Source organism: Nuphar pumila, chromosome 4, assembly GCF_984573655.1.
Source record: "Nuphar pumila chromosome 4, dmNupPumi1.hap1.1, whole genome shotgun sequence".
NCBI lineage: Eukaryota > Viridiplantae > Streptophyta > Magnoliopsida > Nymphaeales > Nymphaeaceae > Nuphar > Nuphar pumila.
This window is the reverse complement of record NC_143252.1, coordinates 9,993,508-10,015,528: the sequence shown is the minus strand read 5'-3', so window position 1 is coordinate 10,015,528 and position 22,021 is coordinate 9,993,508. Positions and strand designations below refer to the sequence as shown.

Sequence of the window (22,021 nt, the reverse complement as noted above, 5' to 3'; positions counted from 1 at the left end):
AAAACCATGTAAGATGTGTTTTTATACAGTTAATGACTGGTAAAAAACGTGATATTTTCAAAATAGGCAATATTTTGCGCGTATCACTTTTGTCATAGGACACACCATTTTGGCAACATGTGGTGTGTGTGGGGTGGGTGGGGAGGGGGGGGGGCGCATTGGACATGGACATGGACACATACACGGACACTGACAGTGACACGTATGACCATCAATTTAATATTAATATTACTTTAGTTTTTTAATAATACTATTTTAATAAAAAAATTTAAATATTAAAATGTCAGAAATAATTTTCTATTGATTAAAAATTTTCGCCAGCTTCTTGTCCTGTTTGACTATTTTTTTTTAAATTTGAACCATCGTCATGCACACGTTCTCATCGTGTCCACGTATCTCATGTCACGCTCTTTTTTCCGTGTAATACCTAGGACGTCTTCAAAATATCGGCGATATTTGTGACTAGTTTCTGTTACGTAGGGAAAGAGAGAATAAGATCGGGTTACGTCTCAACCAGGTCAGGATCCAAAATGATCAGGGCACGGTAACGAAACTCATCTTTTCAATCCATACCCAGAACAGCATCGGGAATCACGTCTAGGGATGTAAACAGGTCGGTCTCGGGTAGCGTTTAGGCCTAACCAAGTCCTACGTAATCGGATATGGCCTAATTGGGTTTGATTTTGGATTCGGGTTCTGATGGAATTAGATACCATCCAAACAGGTAATGTTCGGGCTCAGCTTGTTGACTAGTGGATTGAGCTCGTGGGTCAGCTCGTGTTCATGTTTAGCCGAGCCGAGCTTGTCTCGTCCCTGGATAAGACGAGAATACGAGCTTGGCTCATGTAAACATTTCATGTTATTTATACATAGTATATATATTTTTATATATTATACTTGAAAATATATATAATGTTTTATAAATTAAACTTAATAGTTCATATTATATATATATTTTTTATTCATCCTTTTTTATATATTTTACCTATTCTTTCTTTTATATATTACACAAAATATATATTATCCATAAAAATATATATTTTATCTATAAAAGCACTATTGAGCCGAGCCGAGCCATGCTGAACACCTTGTGTTCAGGCTCGACTCGTTTAAGCTAATCGAGCAGTGGCTCGGCTTGCCAACTATATCTCATACGAGTTTGTGACGAACCAAACCGAGTCGAGTCAAGAGCTGCTCTGTTCGTTTACCAGCCCTACCTAAAACCCGACATTTAACATAATCGGGTGGTATTTTAATTGGGTTCTGAGTTTTGTCGGATTCGGGTTTGACTGCAAGACTTAATACTAAACGCGAATCCGATTATTAATCGGTTCTCCCGTTTCCTACCAAACTCTTGTTTTTTTTTTTTTTTTGCCTTTTTTCAGCCGATCTTATCGTTTGAAAGAGGAATCGATTCTCTGGATTCTTGATCGCCGATTCGCCTTCATCAACTCTCTTGAGGTAATCTATCTTGGAAATCGATTTCGGGGATTCAAAGCCCTAGTAATTTGCAGGTTCTCTTTTTTTATTGTAGTCGATAATCGAGGATCCTCGGTTCTCCTTTTCTATGGATCGTTTCTGCGTACGTTTTGTTGCCGGAAGCCGTAGCAATTGTAGATACTAGGAATGAATGACGAAGAGATTTTTTTTCTTGTTTTTTTGTGATGTTTCGAGGCTTAAACCCCGATCGTTAGTCTTAAGCAGTTCGAGTCTGGGACTGGGGATTGCCAATCTCAGTGATCGCTTCGGTTTCGTTTGGTTGCGTTTCTGTGTTTCTGGATTCGATTCATTGTTTTCTGGTTTTGATCGTATTCCTGATCGTTTTGCTCTTCGGAAAACTTGAAATCATCTCTGGGAATTTGTTGCGCGATGAGTCGGTATGGTTATATAGATTCATGCCTCTGTCGAATTTCATTTCGACTCGCTAGAATTGGTTTCGTGCTTTGAAATCCGTTGGCGACACCAGTGAAAGTTTTCCCCCTTTTATGTCTTGTAAAGTTGAAATGCTATTGGAGGAACTATGTGAAGCTTTGTTGTTTGATTCTCTAATACTCTCATTTTGTTCTCTAATTATACAATTCGATGATGTATTCCCTTTATTGGTGTCTGTAGTAACCTTAATTTTTGGCTGTTATAGTTCTTGTTGTTGTGTGTGCTGCATGTGTGGACTTCTTGGATAATGTTACTCGTTTCCATCATGATGCGTTTAGTGGTTATTATCTCGTGTTCAAATGTTTCATTCTTGTTATGTTTTATTTTTCCGTGTGTGTGCTTAAACTTCTGAAATTGGATTTGCAATGTGATCTTGGTTGGATTTTCCACAGGATATCATGTAAATAACTTGGCTTTGAGTTATGCGGCTGTTGGGAGTATGTGTGGTTTCTACTGAATTCTTGCAATCTTATGAGAAAATTTGCCGCTGAAAAACTCAAATTTTGTTCATGTTGATGATAAAGTTGAACTATCCGGGAGTTGAGTGAAGATGCAGTTCTCAGGGTATTTTCCAATTGTTCGAATTGAACAGCTTTTCTGATCCTTTGATGCACTGAATAAGCTTCTAGAGTTGATGCATTTGGTTCTCTCTCGTAATGGATAGATTGGGCTGCATAGCGATACCTTTTCTAATTTTGGTTATTTCTGACAAGTCAACTCCTTTAAATCTTCGCAACTTAGCATCAACAGATATAGAGAACAAGAATACGACAAAGGTAAAATTGCTTGTTTGGTCATTGTACTCTCTTTCTCTCTCTCATTTTATACCTTTTCTTTTTATTTATTTCAGAATGGTACTACGGATGGTTCGCCTGTTAAAAGGGCCAATGGCACAGCACATGAATCAAAGCATAGTCCTTTGCCTGCTCCTCCTTTTGTACCCTTACCTACAGGTACTAATGGTTCAGTTCCAAGCCCTGATCCAAAGTTGCCAAATTTGTCCAGTGCTCCAAAAGAATCTAATAAGACAAACTCTTCTGATCCTAGTAAGATAGATCATAACAGCCCTCCTACGAGTAACACTCCCCCAGTTTCACCAAGCACAGTACAAAGTAACACCACTCATGACGGGAGCAAGGTGCCCACTGATACTGGGGAACTAAAGGAGAAGCCTAAGCCTGAGGAGGGCTTATGCAACACATCCATCAAGTGTAAGGATCACAAGAATTTGGTTGCCTGTTTGCAACAAAGCGGTAAGCAAGTCTCTCAATTTTAAGTCTTTTCCACTAATACTTTTATGTTATTGTCTTTTTTGTCATTTTTTAGATCTCTACAATTTCATAACAATGTCATGAAGGTCTGGGGATTTTGTTGACTAGGGAAAATCTCATGGAAAAATCATGGCTGTACTATTGGCATAATTGAATTTTAAAAACATCAGAAAATATGCGCATGAAACATATAATGAAAAATATAAAAAGATAAAAATCAGTAGTGTTAATATCATGATAAAATAGTGATATTTTCAAAGTGGGTGGCATTCTAAAAATATTGTGATTCATTCATAAAAAAATCACAATATTTATCAATATTTTCTGTGTATTTTTTCCTGAGAACTTTGTAATTTTCATTTTTTATTTCGTGCATTTCAGTTGCAGAACATTTTTAAACCATTCCATTTCAAGAAAAAAAATCAAGTGATTTTGTTTCTGAAATGTTGTCAAACGGTAATACCATAGGTTGAAATTCTAAGGAGGAAAAGATCCGCTAGAAATAAATTCTTGAGTTGTACTATATGTAACATGTTCAAGTAGTATTATACACCTTCATAGTTCAGATAACGTGGATATTCAATTTACATAAAACATTTTAGTTTACAGTATGGTGATTTAGGTCAAATGATTTATGTATATATTAAGCTGCTGTAGAATGCAAAAGGTAAGAGAAAAATAGATTTATTGGCCCGTTGGAATCATGGATCTCTGTGTCTACATTTCCTCTAGTTGTTTGATCTATCACAAACTTCTCAATATTCCTAATTTCTTCATAAATTTGATCTCAAGATGGTTTCTTGAACTGTGACATAATTAAAAAATGATGGTTTTAAATATTAATGTTTTATATAATAAAAAGAATATTGAAACTGTGCTACCTGTATTCTTCATGTCTATCTTGTCTGTATCATTAGTTCTTTGGGATTCTTAACAACAAGATAGTGTATTGGTAAGACCTAACATAGGATTGGTATCAAAGTGGGAAGCTCTTCAACTAATTGAAGGCCATATGCGAGCTGGTCACTATGTCCTCTTCTCTTTAATTTTCCTTTACATGAAAAGTGAAGAACCTATATAGCATGAGAAATTATTCAGGTTTCAACATCTCAAACTATTTCTGTTGAGGGAATTCCGGCTCCCTTGTTGATAATGTTTATCAAGCAACTGAAGAATTGTTTCAAGGAAGTTATTCTGCCCCATGTGTTCTTGGTTTTGTTTCATCTCATCAACCTTTGCTGATGTGTCCAAGTTTATTCTCACCAAAATCAGAATTTCAGCAATTCCATCATCAAAGATTGTCTGGTGATGTGTGTCAATTTAGTCAAAACATATCGTTGGAGCCGAACTGAGTCTGACCATAGAATAGACTAGTTTGTAAGAACCCAACACGACCTAAGCCCAATAAGACTCAGGATGAACCCAAACCCAGTAATATCAGGTCGGTGATGGGTTGGGCCTGTCAGCCCTAATAGTCTTTGGTTCAGGGCTTGCCATCCACCCCTATGCATTAATAAGTTTATTGTAGAAATCTTTTAGTCATATAATGTTACTAAAGAACAAAATTTCTATTTTTATCCTTTAGTTGAGCATGCATGTAAAAACTTTACCTCCAGTACATGGTGAAAATAAAGTTAGAAAACAATTGTCTCATCTTCCAGTAGGATTTGAGTCAAAGTTTGAGCATCATAGTGTATGCTTCTTAGCTTGAATATCGATATGTCTGCCAATAAAATAATGAGCTTTGTTACTGGGTGTGAAATAAGGATTGAGCTGCTTAATCCCAACTGACTGTGATGCACACAGTCACATAATCATTTTTACGTGCTCTGTTGAAAGAATTATATCAAAGGAGAACTATCATAAAATAAGGAATGGTTTCTTCAATCATTTCCATCACTGCAAGAGGGAAATGAAGAACATATTTAGTGTGGTTATAAAAACAGTGACTGTACCTATGAAACATGGTAACCAACAGAATTGGAATAGTGTTTGATCATTTACCTCTTGGAACAATGCATTGATCATTTACCTCCTGGAATAGTGCATTGATTCTCTTTCGCATGAATGATTCTCTTATATACTTTTCACTGTTTATCCTTTTCTCATGATTTGGGAAACACTTCTGGATTACCTTACTTTTAGAGAATATTTCATATATGTGACATTTAAGTCAATGTTTACCACAGCTAAACTATTCAATTGTCTTGCTATATTCTATGATTTTATTCTCTCTTTAGGCATTCAAATTTGGAACTAAATACTGGTTCAGAATGCGAAGAAAAGATAGTGTTAATTAGAGATCCTCCTCACATTTTTATAACTAAAAAGATGCCAGATTAAACTGAAGAGCTAATGAGTGTTTCAGTATTGAGAGATGACTCTCCAAGTTCACAAAATTTTCAGTGACCAGTTGGAGGAGTGAACTTATTTTGATAAACCAAAATTCATATATTGTACATGTAATCTATAGAAACTTTTTAGAAAAATTACCTATAATTGAAGGAAAGAACAACTTTTGAGTGTTCATGATTTATGAACAACCTTTTCTAACAAGGCAAAGAAGCACCACTGTAAATGCCAACGTACCATCACTTTAAGCCAATTTAGGGTGGCATTCAGATGCCCTTCAGAACTAGAAGAAATTTACAAGACAATACTTGCATTGGTCAGCAAAGCACAGGGATTGGATGGGTTTGAAATACTTCAAAAGCTTTTGTGAAATTTGTAAATTCACATCTTCCAAGAATTCTACCAAAAGGTCCAAAACAAGGCCTTCCTAGAAGAACTCTACAATCCATCCTTGTGTTAATCCTCAAAAAAGGGAGAAAATAGTATTTTGAACATTCCAGAAAATCTTCCTCTTATCAAGCATTTATCAATTATTGCAATGGAATCAGCAGAGTGAATGGAGAAAAGGACTTGTATTCTTATTCTCAAAATAGCCAGTAGGCTTTCATCAACAGGATGTGCATTAAGGCTAACAGTATCATAGCTTATTGATATTGCAACATATGAAGAATCTTATGGCATCCATCTTGAAAATGGACACGTGAAAACACGCTTCATGTTGTGAAATGGATGGCTTCACTACATCTTGGTACAAGTGGTCAGTAGAAAAAGATTTAGAGAATGGAGATGGGCATGCCCCTTATCAACATCATCTACATCCATGGCAGTTTACACCTATTCGGACTTTGACAAGAGGACCTCCTTTGCTTCACCTTTTCTTCATAATAGGTGAAACCTTCAGCTTGATCTATAAGAATGGGAAACAGAATCCAGGTCCTTAGAGCCCCTCTACTTATCCCTCCAAAATACATGAAGAGCATGCTGATATGTGGGGATGGAACTCTCCAATAAGTTTGAAGATTTTACCACAGCTTGGAGAATTCTGGGCTGCTATCCATTTGAAGATTAGTGGAAACCAAAGTGTGTCAACTTCTACCTTGACAATCTACTTTTATTTCCCTCCAAAAAAAAATACCTACTTTTATTGACATTCTTTTGAATCTCCATGTGGAAAAGGTGGAGTTGCACAACACATACTTGGATGACATATCAGATCCGTTGGTTGCAGGTCACGGGTTGCAAGGGCCCAAAGGGGTGACTAGAATGGATTTAAGTATGCTTGGAATACTGGGTGCGGTGGTAGATTGTAGTTTGCTGCCCAAGATAGAGAACCCAGTAACTGTATGGGTTGATATCTATTTCTTGTGGCTACACTAACCTTACTGAATGTTTTTCTTAGCAGCATCCACTTAATAATGAAGGTGCTTCCAAAACTATAAGTGATCCTATCAGGGGAGGTTCTTCCCCACCATGCTTCCATGGTAGTAAATATAATATCATGGCGGATCAAGGTTCATGAGTGGCACACAATGCCCCTCTGATAGAGTCCAAATATTTTTGCAATAATTGGATTCTCTGATATCCTTCGCTTTGATATGATGTAAATTGTAATTGGGTTCCATTCAGTACCAATCAACTATGACCGGATTCCCCTAAAAGAAAAGGGCTAGAAGAAGAAATGTGTTGTCTCTAACTGAACTAAGAACTGTGTTTTCCACTTTGAGGAAACTTTTTGGGGGCATAAAAAAAGAACTGAAGATTGAAGTGCCATTTGCAAGGCAACTAATAGCAATGGTTTCTCATGATTTCTTGAAAACCCATACATGTACTGCTCATGCAAATGCACATGCTCTATCGACCAGTCTAATGCATTTTGATTGTTCATTAGGAAAGTAATATTTTACCCCTCCTACTATCAAAATATATATATCTGAACCTCTCTCTCTCTCACCTAACTAACTTATCCTCCTTACTCCAGTAGTTGGTTACAAAAAAGTGTCGTTGCAGGTACTTGCTTTATTCGAAGTTTCTGGGCTCTACATGGGAGTGAATGACGCTAAGACAAGCTCTATGTTTAGGTGAAAAGGAATCATATGAGATGAACTTAGAAGTCACCTTTCTATTTCTCTCAGTTCTTCGTAGGTTTTCTTCATTTATTGAAGTGGGGCCACTAGGTTCACTGTATTTTTCAATTGTACTTCTAAAATTATTCCTGTATCTACGAGTATATGTTATAGGATCTCTCGATGCCCCTTCATTATTATGTTGGAAAATAGGTGGCTGGGATGTAATATTTTCTTCATCTTCTTTATCATTAGCATCGTTATGAGTGAGTTCATCATCATTATCATCATTTTGTGCTAACAACTCAAATAAAAAAGAGTAATCCATGTTTTCTTTATAAGGTTCACTCCTCTCAAAACCGTTAACATTTTCCAGAAAACTCACATTTCTGGAAACATATAACTTGTCATTCTTGATATCATAACACCAAAGCCCTTTTTGGGTTTCAGAATATCCAAGAAAGGCACATTCAATAGCTTTCGGTGAAAGCTTGTCGTTCTTGTCGGCAAGAACAAAACATTTGCAACCGAAAATTCTCAGCCGACTATAGTGTGAAATTGTCTACGAAGAGACAATACATAAACAAGCATAAAAACTTTATAAAAGAAGTGCACGAAAGCACTCTCACAACACTTGAACAAAATACACAAAAAGTGTATAAATAATAAACATGCAATAATGCATGTATTTCAATATATAAAAGCAAATGCTTGAGACTCTCAAGCTTGGGAAATACAAGGGGGGAACACCCCTATTTATACAAATGTTAGAAGGTGCAAAGGGGGGGCTCCCAAAGGAGTCGTTGGGAGGCCCCAACGGTCACATTTGTGACCGTTGGGGGCCCCCAACGACTCTATTGGGGGACCCCCAATGCACATAAAATAAATCAAAAAATAAAAAGAAAAAAAAGAAATTACAAAAGTAAAAATAAAAAGAAAATTACAGCATATTCTAAAAGTGAATATGCGCAAAACAGGAAATGACAGAAATGCCCTTTCGGGTAAAAATATATAAATATATATATTTATATATATAGAGATATATGTACATATAATATATTATATGTAAATATATCTCTATGTATATAAATATATATATTTATATTTACAATGATTTTAGGAGCTACATTTTAACACCCCCCCTCAAACTTACGGTGTGATAACCGCAAGTTTGTCAAGAAGGAAATGAAATCTGGGCGAACATAGAGCTTTTGTGAAGAAGTCGGCAAGTTGATACTCAGATGTCACATATGGCAGATCAATGACCTTCTTCAAGTATTCCTCTCGGACATAATGACAATCCATCTCTATATGTTTTGTTCGCTCGTGAAATGTGTGGTTCTTGGCAATGTAGATGGCACTTTTATTGTCACAGCATAGCTTTGTTGGTTCTTTGACAACTACTCCCATATCTTCCAAAAGACGTCGAATCCATACTATTTCCATAGTGGTAGATGCCATGGCTCTGTATTCGGCTTCAGTGGATGATAAGGAGACCTTCTGTTGCTTTTTACATCGCCACGAGATCAAGGATTCTCCTAAAAAAATACAAAAACCAGTGGTGGAGTGACGGTTACTAGGGTCACCTCCCCAATCTGAGTCCGTATAAGCAAGCAATTTTAATTCAGAAGAAGAGGATAGGAATACTCTCTTATTCACTGTTCCCTTCAAGTATCTGATGATGCGAAGTACAGCACCCATATGGACGGTTGTAGGAGCATGTTGAAACTGACTGGCGATGTGTATAGCATGTGACAAATCGGGTCGAGTAATGCTAAGATACATTAAAGAACCTACCAACTGTCTGTAAGGAGTAGGATCAGTTAGAGGAACACCGTCGTCAATCTTCATTTTGGCTCCCACAACTTCAGGAGTTTCACATACTTTGTCATCAGAAATCCCTGATCTGTCAATAATCTCACAAGCAAGTTTAGACTGAGATAGAAAATAACCACGTTGCGAATAGGCAACCTCAATGCCAAGAAAATATGTCAGAAAACCTAAGTCTGACATCTCAAATTTTGAAGTCAAGACGGACTTAATACCCTTGACTCCTTGTACATCATCACCTGTGATTAACATGTCATCAACATATAATAACAATATTACAATCCCTGCTTTAGATTTTCTAGTAAATAGAGCAGTATCAGTATAACATGAGGAGAAACCATTTTCCAGCATTACACTGGTAAATCTGTCATACCAGGCTTTGGGGGCCTGTTTCAAACCATAAAGGGCCTTTCGAAGACGAAGGACTTTATTTTTAGGGATCTCCATGTCAGGTGGAGCATCCATATACACTTCTTCATTAAGATCACCATTTAAAAAGGCATTTTTCACATCCATTTGAAAGATATTCCAATTTTTGATAGATGCAATAGTGATAAGACACCTAACTGTAACCATTCGGGCTACAGGAGCAAAAGTTTCTTCATAATCAATCCCATACTCTTGCCCATACCCTTTTGCAACTAAGCGAGCCTTATACCTTTCAAGTGATCCGTCACTCTTAGTTTTAACTTTAAATACCCATCGACAACCTATAGTTTTCTTTCCTATAGGTAGAGATTGAAAATCCCACGTTTCAGCCCTTTTAAGAGCACTAAGTTCATTTTGCATAGCTTCTTGCCATTCTATACATTTCTTTGCTTCTTCAAAGTTTCTTGGTTCAAAATAAGAATGAATGGCACTAAGACAAGCCCTATATCGGGGCGAAAAGGAATCAAAGGAGACAAAACGAGTGGGAGGTCTCCTATTCCTCTCAGACCTTCGGTGATCGAGAACAGGAATGAGTTCACTATATTGGTCAATAGCACTTCTAAAGGTGTCTTGGTTTCTACGAGAGTATGTTATAGGATCATTAGAAATCCTGTCTTCTTGTTGGTTATGCTCTTCGATATTACTTTCAATGTTTTCATCATGGTTTGATGACATATCATCATCACTGGATGTATCATCATTACTAGATAATAAGTCAAAAAGGAAAGAATAATCAAAATTTTCTTGTTGAGAAACATTTTTTTCAAATCCACTTTCATTTTCCAAAAAAGTTACATTTCTAGAAACATATAATTTATCTTCTCGAAGATCATAGCATCGAAATCCCTTTTGAGTTTCGGAATATCCAAGAAAAACGCAGGGGATAGCCTTGGGAGAGAGTTTGTCATTCTTATCCGTAAGAATGAAACACTTACACCCGAAGACTCGTAACCTATTATAATCTGGTTCGAGTTTATACAAGATCTCAAAAGGGGATATTTTTCCTAATATTCTAGAAGGCAAACGATTTATTAGATAAACAGAAGCAAGAGCAGCTTCAGCCCAAAATTTTTTTGGTATGTTTTGAGAAATAAGAAGGGTTCTAGTGGTCTCAATAATATGTCTATGTTTTCTTTCGGCCAACCCATTCTGTTGGGGGGTTTTAGGACAAGATCTTTGGTGAATGATTCCTTGATCTTCAAGATATGTTTTAAATTGGTTGGAGAGATATTCTCCTCCAGAATCACTTCTAAAAATCTTTATGTTACTATTAAATTGATTCTTGATCATCGAATGGAAAGTTCTAAAGCATGAAAAGACTTCATGTTTGAATTTAAGAAAAAAGATCCATGAATATCTAGAGAAATCATCCACAAAAATAACATAATAAGAAAAACCTCCTTTTGAGACAACAGGTGCTGGTCCCCAAACATCGGAATGAATAATTTCAAAAGGTTTTGATGAGAACATAGTTCTTTGCTCAAAAGGTAAACTTTTCATTTTTCCGAGAATACAGTCATTACAAGAAAAGGAACTTTTACATAGGTCTTTTGCAAAATGTAAGTAAGACAACTTGGTGATATTAGGATGACCAAGTCTTTTGTGCCACATGTTTATATCTTTGTTTCGGGCAACATTACAAAAAGATTTTGGAACTCGAAGAGATTCCATGTAGTATAAATCGCCTTTTCTAAAGCCTTCCCCAATCAATTTCCCGGACAGGCGATCCTGTATTAGACATTTATCACATGAAAATTTAATATCACAACCATGATCCGAAAGTTGAGAAACAGAAAGAAGATTTAAATTAAGTTTAGGTATAAATCTAATTTTTGGAATAAAAAAATCTTGAGTTTCAAAATTGCCTATTCCTTTAATTTCAAGAGAAGTTCCATCCGCAGTGGAAACAAAGGATGGAGAAGCATTTTTTGAATAATCGGAAAGTGAAAACATGTTTGGGGACATATGAAAGGATGCACCTGAGTCCAAAAGCCAAGGGACTTTACCTGGAATGGAAGAAGTAGACACGGCGGCACCGGATGTAGCTCCCTTGAGAAGAGGTTGAAGGGCTTCCATTATTTGGTTCAACGAGAGTGACCCACTTGATGATGCCTCTTCCTTTTGTGGTGCGTCGGTGGTGGCCATAGCAAGAAGCTTCTTCCATTTGGGACATACTGGCTTGATATGCCCCGGTTCTTTACAAAAGTGACATATGGTCTTGCTATAGTCCCGCTTTCCTCTTTGTCCACCATCTCCTCCTTGATTTTGGAATTTAAAGTGAGGAGGACGATAGGTCTTTACATTATTTCCGGGTCTTGATACGGCATTAACCTCATTATTTTCTTCATAATTACAAGGAACCATAAGAACACTTGGTCCTTGTTTACATAAATTCATACGAGTCTCCTCACCACTTAATTTGGTGAGAACATCTTCAAGAGAGGGAGGAGTAAATGAGGATAGAAGTGATGACCTTATTTGCTCAAATTCCGGTCTCAACCCATTCAAAAAATTGAAGAAACGATCTTCTTCAAGTTGCTTGTGGCGGAGTTCAATTGCCTCTCCACTCCATTTTGGTTCAAGCATAGAGAGCTCATCCCTAATAGACATTTCACCTTGAGTAAGGGAGAGGGCCTTCTTTTGAAGGTAATACTTATGAGATAGGTCTCTTGATGTATACATCTTCTCGAGATAATGCCAAGCTTCCGATGCCTTTTTGAATTTGATAATGTTGGCATTAATCTTCGTTTCGACGGATGCGAAGAACCAAGAAAGAATCTTGAAGTTCTTCATTTCCCATTCGTCGTGTTTCTTTGAGTATTCTTCAAGAGCTTTGATCCTTTCCTCTCCCTCAAGAATCTTGATTTCACTTCCATCCATTATGGTTATCTTGGGTTCCGGCTCCGGAATTGTTCCTTGCACATAACCCACAATCCTTTTCCTTTTATGTGGGCCTCCATATTCCCGGCCCAAATATGATAGTTGGACCCATTCAATTTGAAGCCAAGGGCAAAGTGAGACTCTTTCTCACCCATTAAGACGTAGAGAGAAGAAGAAAAAAGACGTACCAATACGATGTTTCAACTTCTTCTTAGCACAAGATCCTTCTAAAATATTTGAGAAGCAAGATCCACCACTTCAATCTCAAAAAATCCGAAGGCACGGTTTTCGAGGCACTCGAACAAAGGCGGATCTCACGATCTCCAATCACCAACCGAGCTCTGATACCATGTGAAATTGTCTACGAAGAGACAATACATAAACAAGCATAAAAACTTTATAAAAGAAGTGCACGAAAGCACTCTCACAACACTTGAACAAAATACACAAAAAGTGTATAAATAATAAACATGCAGTAATGCATGTATTTCAATATATAAAAGCAAATGCTTGAGATTCTCAAGCTTGGGAAATACAAGGGGGGAACACCCTTATTTATACAAATGTTAGAAGGTGCAAAGGGGGGGCTCCCAAAGGAGTCGTTGGGAGGCCCCAACGGTCACATTTGTGACCGTTGGGGCCCCCCAACGACTCTATTGGGGGACCCCCAATGCACATAAAATAAATCAAAAAATAAAAAGAAAAAAAAGAAATTACAAAAGTAAAAATAAAAAGAAAATTACAGCATATTCTAAAAGTGAATATGCGCAAAACAGGAAATGACAGAAATGCCCTTTCGGGTATAAATATATATATTTATATATATAGAGATATATGTACATATAATATATTATATGTAAATATATCTCTATGTATATAAATATATATATTTATATTTACAATGATTTTAGGAGCTACATTTTAACATATAGTTGGGTTCTTTGGTATACAACATTTCAAAAGGCGAGATATTGTTCAAATTTTTAGAAGGGAGCCGATTTATCAGATAGACATATACTAAGGCAGCTTCGGCCTAAAAACCTTTTGGGATGTTTTGAGAAATAAGTAGAGTTCGAGTTGTCTCTATTATGTGTCTATGCTTTCTTTCGGCTAATCAATTTTGTTGAGGAGTCTTCAGACAAGATCTTTGGTGGAGGATACCATGACTTTCAAGATAATTTTTGAATTCACTTAGAAAGGTATTCTCTACCAGAGTCAGTTCTAAAAACTTTTAGGTTTCCATTAAATTGATTTTTAATCATCATATGATAGGTTTTAAAGGTCAAAAAAACTTCATATTTGTGTTTAAGAAAAAATATCTCGTGTAGTTGTAAAAAAAATGACATAATATGCAAAACCCCCTTTTGATAAAACAGGTGCGGGTCTCTTTACATCTGAATGGATAATTTCCAAAGGTCTTATTGTAAACATAGATCTTTGACAAAAAGGTAATTTTTTCATTTTCCCAAGAATACAATTGTTACAAGTGAAATTACTTTTACGTAGATTTTTAACAAAAGTTAAATGAAATTTTTTTACAACATGTGGATGTCCAAGTCTCTTGTGCCATACATTAATATTATTTTGTTGGACAACATTACAAAACATGTTTTTTGGAATTTGAAGGGAATCGACATAGTATAGATCGCCTTTTCTAGAGCCTTCCCCAATCAACTTCTCGGATCGGCGATCTTGTATCCAACATTTGTTAGAAAATTTTTTTATATCATACCCATGATCCGAGAGTTGAGAAACGGAAAGCAAATTTAAGTTTAATTTGGGTATAAATCTAATTTTTGGAATAAAGAACCCTTGTTTTTCAAAATTTCCAATTCCTTTTACTTCAAGAGATGTTTCATCCGCGGTTGAAACAATAGATGGAAAAAGACTGTTTGAGTATTCGAAAAAAAAACTAATACTTAGAGACATGTGAAATGATGCACCCTAATCTAAAAGCCACGAGGTCCTACCGGGAGGAGAAAAGGTTGACATAGCGGCTCCGAAAATAGCTCCCTTGAGAAGAGGTTGAAGTGCATCCACAATTTGTTGTAGTGAGAGAGCTCTATTTGAAAATGATGAGCACTCTTCTTTTTAAGGTTGAGATCTGGCAGTCATAGCTAGCAACTTCTTCCACTTTGGGCAAATCGGCTTGATGTGCTTCGGTTCCTTACAAAAGTGGCACACAAGCCTGTTATAATCCTTCTTTCCACCTTGACCATTTGAACTTTGGTTTTGATTCTTGAAGTGGGGAGGCTTGTAGGTCCTTAAGTTGCTCTCCGGTCTTGAAACAGTATTAACACCTTCGTTTTCTTCATTATTGAAAGGTGTTGCTAGAACACTTGGGTTATTCTTACTTATACCCATACGAGTCTATTCCCCACTTAGTATAGTAATTACATCTTCAATAAAGGGGGAAGTGAAAGCGGATAGTAGAGAAAACCGAATTTGTTCGAATTCGGGCCTAAGCCCATTCAAAAAATTAAAGAAACGATATTCCTCTAATTATTTATGCCTAAGCTCAATAGCCTCTTCGCTCTAATTGGGCTCAAGCATGGCAAACTCATCCCAAATGGAAGACAACTCCACGAAATACTCTCTAATAGTCATTTCGTTTTGTTGAAGGGTTAAGGCCCTTTTTTTAAGGTAATATTTGTCTGACAAATCCCTTGAAGTGTACATTTTTTCAAGGTATTCCCACGCTTGAGAGGCTTTCTTGAACTTTATAATGCTGACATTAATTCTTGTCTCAACGGATGAGAAAATCCATGCGAGAATTTTAAAGTTCCTCGTCTCCCATTCTTCATGCTTTTTACTATAGTCTTCAAGCGTCTTGGCTCTTTCTTCTCCTTCAAGGATCTTTATTTCTCCTCTCTCCATCAAAGTGATCTTAGGCTACGGTTCTGGAATTGAGCCTTGAACATAACCCCAAAGCCCTTTTCCTTTAATATGAGTCTCCATGTTTCCGGCCCATACATGATAATTGGAGCCATTAAGTTTGAAACCGAGAGAGAAATAGGAGTCTTTTTCACCCATTAGAGAGGAGAAATAAGGAAAAAAGTTAGGTACCACAAGAGAAATAATTTAACAGGTTCTACCGAATGACAAGCTTCTAGTATTGATCGTCTACATCTATAACCATCCATGAGGTGTTCCCCCCACCCACACACACACACACACACACACACACACATATATATATATATATAGAGAGAGAGAGAGGATGTTTGGAGTATTGAAAGCAATTGAGAGGCATTTTTGGAAAGAGGAGGAGAGGGAGAGATATTTTTGGAATTAGAGAAAGGTTTTGGATAAAGTTATTTAATATGGAGATAATTTAGGAAAAAGATAGAGGCATTTTTGGAAAGAGAGGGAGGGACGTTTTAGGAGTAAGAGAGAGGTTTTGGATAAGGAGTTTAATATGAAGATAATTTAGGAGAGAGAGAGAGAGAGGGTATGCAGTTTTTTTAAGAGAAAGAAGTTACGTAAAAACGTTGAGATATTTTGAATATGAGAGTCGTTTCACCATTTTTTAATTGTTATTTATGACAATTAAAAGAGAGGGGAAAGTGGTTACACATTTTTATTGTTTTAGGAAAAATTACATTATGCCATGTAAGTAACAATTTTTTTGTTTTTAGAAAACTCTATGGAGAAGGGCAAAAAAAAAATTTAATTACACTATTACAACACATGGCAAGAATGTCATTTTAACAAAAGTAATAAAGCATGTAATTTTTGGCACCTTGTACCCCTGCTTCTGCTTATATAATATTTAGGTAGCTTTTAGATGATAGATGTGGTCTTGAGCAATTATGTTTTCATTGGAGCTATACTCTTACCACCTAAAGGCTGTGAATTGTTCCATTGGAATGTGTACTTTGGGAGATTCTCTTGCATCCACACTTAAGAGAGTAGCTCCATTTTGTCATTGTCGGCTGCTTTTTCTTTCCCATATTCACTTTTTACTGTATCCTAGTTATTTGTAGCATCTAATTAAGTAAAGATAAATTATTCTATGGGAGATTATGAAAAAATAAGTGCGCTTCATCAACCAAAGGTTTCTAGCTCTTATAGTTTCATGCAGTGTCACCTATATCAGCGATATTTTAGTTTCATACAGTGTCACCTATATCAGTGATATTTTGAAAATATTGTGCTAATATCGGCAATATCAAGTCAGCTGATATTATCTGCAATTTATCACAATATTTTCAAAATATTGCCAATACTTAAAATATCGTGATATTATCACGATATTTTTGGGAAATCATTTTTTAATATTTTGAACATACATTTTTCTATTTTTTGTTTCTTTTATATTTTAAAACCTTCTAAAACTTGTTTCTTTATATTTTTGCAAGAAAAATCATGCAAAACTATTGTTTTCTTATCTTTTGTCTTATTACTTTTATTTTTTCAATATTTTTAACTCCCGAGATTTTCCAAGTTTTGAAAATCTCTACGAGAAAATACCTTGAATGATATAGTTGACTGTGGTTTCATGTTACCATAAAACCATTTATTATGCTTTTGATGATAAGTTTGGATAGAGATGTCAATGCATATTGAGGACTAAAACCAATCTTGCAGTTTCTTTTGCTGTTGTGTATTTTCAGGGCATGAGATAATTTTAGTTTCTTATTCTGCAGGTTCCAGTGAGTTATTTATTGTGGTTCGCAATGATGGGGAGGATGAGCTAGATGTTAATATCACTGTTGCGGGTTCTGCTTTTCATAAAGAGTTACAACTTGAAAAGCACCAGAAACAGCTGGTATGCTTTGTTAAACCATCCATTACTTGCCGTCCCCTTGTTAGGATGTAAATCATTATTGGAATAAAATGCTACCAAACTTGGTTTATTAATACTCAAATAATTCTTGGTCCGCAAGGTGTGCATTCCAGCCTACCGTTTTCCTGAATTGTTTTTCCTTGAAAGTATAATAACTTGTTCTCCCTCTGTTTTTCACTGATAATTATTCCACCTGTATTAAAAGAGAATGATTTTCTTCTTCTGCGATCTACTTTTTAGATCTGCACAGTTTGTTTCAAGGAATTGGAAGACAGTGCTCCATGTGATTTTTTGTGAAGCCTGAAAGTTATCTGCTTGTGAGATTTTTTTGTCCACAGATCACCATGTTGTCCTTTTTTCTCCCATTTTGCTAATTTGCTTAGATATAATGTGCCCCATCTGTTGTCAGCATATGTTATCAATCCTTTCAGCAGAAAACTCGCTGAAGTTTATTGTGGTGAACATGTATTTTTTCTCCATTCGATGGTGTGCAAGTCATCATACAAAGGAATCTACATATGGTCTTAGAATTAGGGACTACAACTAGCATGCCTTTTTGTTAAATACTCTTCGCTCTTGGTCAAAGTATCGTGCCTTGTTTTAGCCTTTATATTTGCTTAATTTTCAATTGTATAGTAAAATGATATTTATAAAGTGAGCATTTTTTTATTGTGTTTGCATGCATGTTGTATATCTGCTACCTATTGAAGGAATAGTGTTAAGGCAGACCTGCATGAGCTGTATGTAGAACCTGCAAATTGTATCATTTTGGTAATGAAGAATCTGGGAATACAAGCCCCTTATGTTAAACTGAATCAGTGGTAGCAATGCTTTCATGAATGAAGCATGAGACGTTCTTTCAGCTCTGAATAATAATTCTGAATTGATGGTATTTCAACCTTTCAGATTAATCTGCCGGATGTTGCGCCAGAAGTATCAAAAATAATTCTGAATGCTGGAAATGGGGAATGCATACTCCAAAGGAAACAATTTTCCAGTAGCATATTTCCAGACTTTCCAGCGTACACCTCTCTTGTGACACCAACGTATGGTGCATATTTCCTGGCTTTTACTGTCTTGGCAGTTGGTGGAGTGTGGATTTGTTGTAAATTTAGAAGACAGGAGCGCCATAATGGTGTGAGATACCAGGAGCTTGAAATGGGGTTGCCCGAATCGGATTACCCAGTCTCAACCACTGCCGGAAAACTGGAGGTCAATTCAGCTGATGGCTGGGATCGAAATTGGGATGATGGTTGGGAAGATGAAGCAGCGGAAAGGCCGAGTGTCGGACCCATGAATGGCCACACCTCTAGAGCCCCTGAGAAGGATGGGTGGGAAGATAATTGGGATGATTAACTGCTATTTGGTCTGTTCCTTGGCTTTTTATCTACAAAGAATGCCCACTTCTTTTTTTTTGAAAAACAAAAAAATCTGTTGGGGCATTTAACTAGAAAGTGATGGTAGTCCCTGGAGAAGAAATCACCAATGCTACTCTGTTGTTCTCCCTTGACAGCGCGGTTTGAGACCAAGGGCATTTTGAAGACGAGAGTCAAGATACATAGTCTTGGTGTAAAAGTTATTGGTTATATCCCCTCCTTAATAGAGGGCCCTCTGTACTTTTTGAAGTGAATACGAGGCATGAGTTGGGGTTGAAAAAACAAAACAAAACAAAACAAGCACCGTGGAGAAAATTCCAGCAAGTATTTTCTAACAATGGTGAATGGTGGGGAATTTGAATCATTGAAGATCTTGGCTTGTTTCTGTACAATGAACAGTTTATTTGTGATATGAGAGATTAATTTTGGTCATCATGCCCTGCATATTCTTGCTGGTTTAAAATCCTGTCATTTTGGGTAAAATTGTTTGTGGTCTACTCACCATCAATTTTGGTCTGATGGCCCGGTTAACGGTGATGCCTAGGACTGAGTAGAAGGGCTTTGCAGAGTACAGTATCTTGTACTTGGGGTGCTGGAGAGGGGGTGTACTGGAAACCAGTGTGACAAATATCGTGAGATTTATGAAAATCTTGCGATAATATTGCGAGAAATTGCCTGAAAGTTTAAAATGGCAATTTCTCACAAGATTTTCAAAATATCGCGAGATTTATGAAAAAACATAAATACTGTGATTTAAACGTGATATTTATGTTTTATAAACGGCTATTTATTGTAAAAAAATCCTATATTTTTATTTTTACATAATTCTCATTAATATTTTCTTATACAACAACTACTATGCCTTCATCCCAAAACAATTGGGGTCGGCGATATGAACCAAAAAAGAAAATCATTCTGGGTCTTTCACATGAATCCTTCTCCTCCAATCATTAATATTTTCTTATAAAAATTAAATTATATATATTTTTTAATTAATTTTTTATTGCCGAGATTTTTCCAAAAAATGTGAGATTTATGGAATTTTTTCAATTTCTCGTGAGCCTTTTGTATGAAGTGGCTGTTCTCATGACTTGAACTCGTGTTTTGATGCTAAGTCACTAACTGCTCATGCCCACAGGGGCTCCGCTCATCTGGTAGGAACTACTTGTAAATGTCACCAAGTTGACTGGACGTCTCAAATTCAAAACCCACAGGTGGTGCCCCTTGCGGCAAGGCTGAAGCTAGGTGTACTCCCCGGTGGGCCAATCAATGTGCTGTTGGTGATTGGAGGATTTTTCACTTAGATTATCCAAAAGAAAAAAAAAAAGTCACTAACCGCACACAGCACTTCATCGCTGCACCAACTTTTTTTGTTTGGAAGGCAAGCTAAGGTTAGCCCAACCCCTACCAGTTATACAACTATTCCATTGGGTTTTGAACCTGCAACGTTCTGACACAAGGTGCTCCTACCAGACAAGCGGGTACCCTGCACCAACTTCTCGCCCATAGAACATAGAATAGAAATTGTAAATTCATGATTCTCGCTGCTGCTGCATATGTTTCTGAGAATGTGGGGATTTGAGGTGATTCTTTGAAGAAGCCAAATTTTGGAAAGTACATCTCCCTTTTCTGCCTGATATAAGAGGATTTCATGCACAATTTGGTGATACTCTGGTGTTTACCTGGTGTCATTTTGGTACCCATTTCTTGCGTATGAGAACAATCTGGGGTCTTTTACTTTATCCTCGTTCGAGAAGCAATGAACCTTTCCCAGCTTACTCTCTGGTGGAATAAAAAAAATCAAGACTCTAGTCATGCGCTCTTCTTACTTGGTGACTTTTAATCCAGTGGGGTTGGGACTACTGAATTTGGATCTGGCCAATTCCTACCAAAATCGGTGTACATGCGCTCTTCTTACCGAGTTTTATAGTTATCTGGGTTCAGATTGGGCATGCATTGGATTCTACCTGATCAATATATCACCACCGTGGGGTCGCCCGCATGGCCAGCGGGGTGGTTGTGAGGGTGCTGAGATGAAGGCACAGCATCAAACCCCACTGGTGCACGGGGTGTGCCCGTAGCTTTCAGAGGTGGGCCACGTAAGGCAGGATGGTCGTGGGGCCCCCACCTGGGATTTTCTCTCTTTGGCAATGATTTATCATCATAAAAAAAAAAATTTAGACTAGTTTATCGATCCTGTTTTGAAAGATATGTAGTTGCGAGGCAGCACCCAGTTCAGTATCAAGCCCCTTGGGTGGACATGGTTCTGGAATTTCAAATGGAGCCCCCACACACATACAACACTGTGGAATAAGGATTGGAGTTCTTTCTACTTCTAGAAGTATAATGACAGTTCGAGAAACTTGTCTAGAAGGAATTGGAGGCAAAATTTTATTTTATATATATGATGAGGTGATCCATCTGGTATATGGATTTGATACATCTTAGCCCGGGTTCCTGCAATTTATAGTTTTTTTTTTAAGTCTAAGTAGTTTGCTGAAAGCCCATGGATCAATGGGTTTGGGATCGGTTTTTGAAAGGCAGGAAAGGAGTTGACTGGATTACTTGAGAGGACTGTGCCAATAAAAAATCTCGTAGCCACCCATTAATTGTAATTAGGGGTGTCAACATGTCGTGTTTGACCCAGATCTGACCCATACCAAACCCTATAGGGTCAGGGTTTGGTGATAAATAAGACCCGATTGGAATCCAGGTCAGACCCAAAGGGTCCGATTAATACATGGAGTCTGGTATGGTTTGTGAAATTTTATACCAGACCTGGGCTCCATACAAGTTACGATTAAGATCTGAAAATTTTCAATGTAAAAATGATAAAAAAAATATTATTTTATTGAGTATAGTCCGCGTCTGGTTCATGTAGTTCCCATAGGATCCGGGTATGGTTTCTCTTACGGTGGGTTCGCTTAGACCCGGTACCATCATCTCAAATCTGGTTTGAGTCTGGTTTCACCTGAGTCCGAACCAAACCCGACCCATTGACACCCCTAATTGTAATGGAACTCCGTGGTATGAATTACCACCCCATGATCACTTATACTACCCCAAACATCTGACTGAATTTTTCAGCTGAAATGAAAT

At 36.9% G+C, this 22,021-nt stretch overlaps 1 protein-coding gene across 1 annotated transcript; it reads left to right on the top strand.

Moving 5' to 3' along the window:
• Positions 1-1,336: 1,336 nt before the first annotated feature.
• Positions 1,337-19,354, top strand: LOC149839328 (uncharacterized). Its single transcript, XM_090002465.1, has 5 exons — positions 1,337-1,461; positions 2,325-2,708; positions 2,783-3,185; positions 17,407-17,528; positions 18,453-19,354. Exons 2-5 carry the CDS (start codon positions 2,589-2,591, stop codon positions 18,900-18,902), a joined length of 1,095 nt encoding a protein of 364 aa, XP_089858591.1. The 5' UTR covers positions 1,337-1,461; positions 2,325-2,588; the 3' UTR covers positions 18,903-19,354.
• The last annotated feature ends 2,667 nt before the right edge of the window (positions 19,355-22,021 follow it).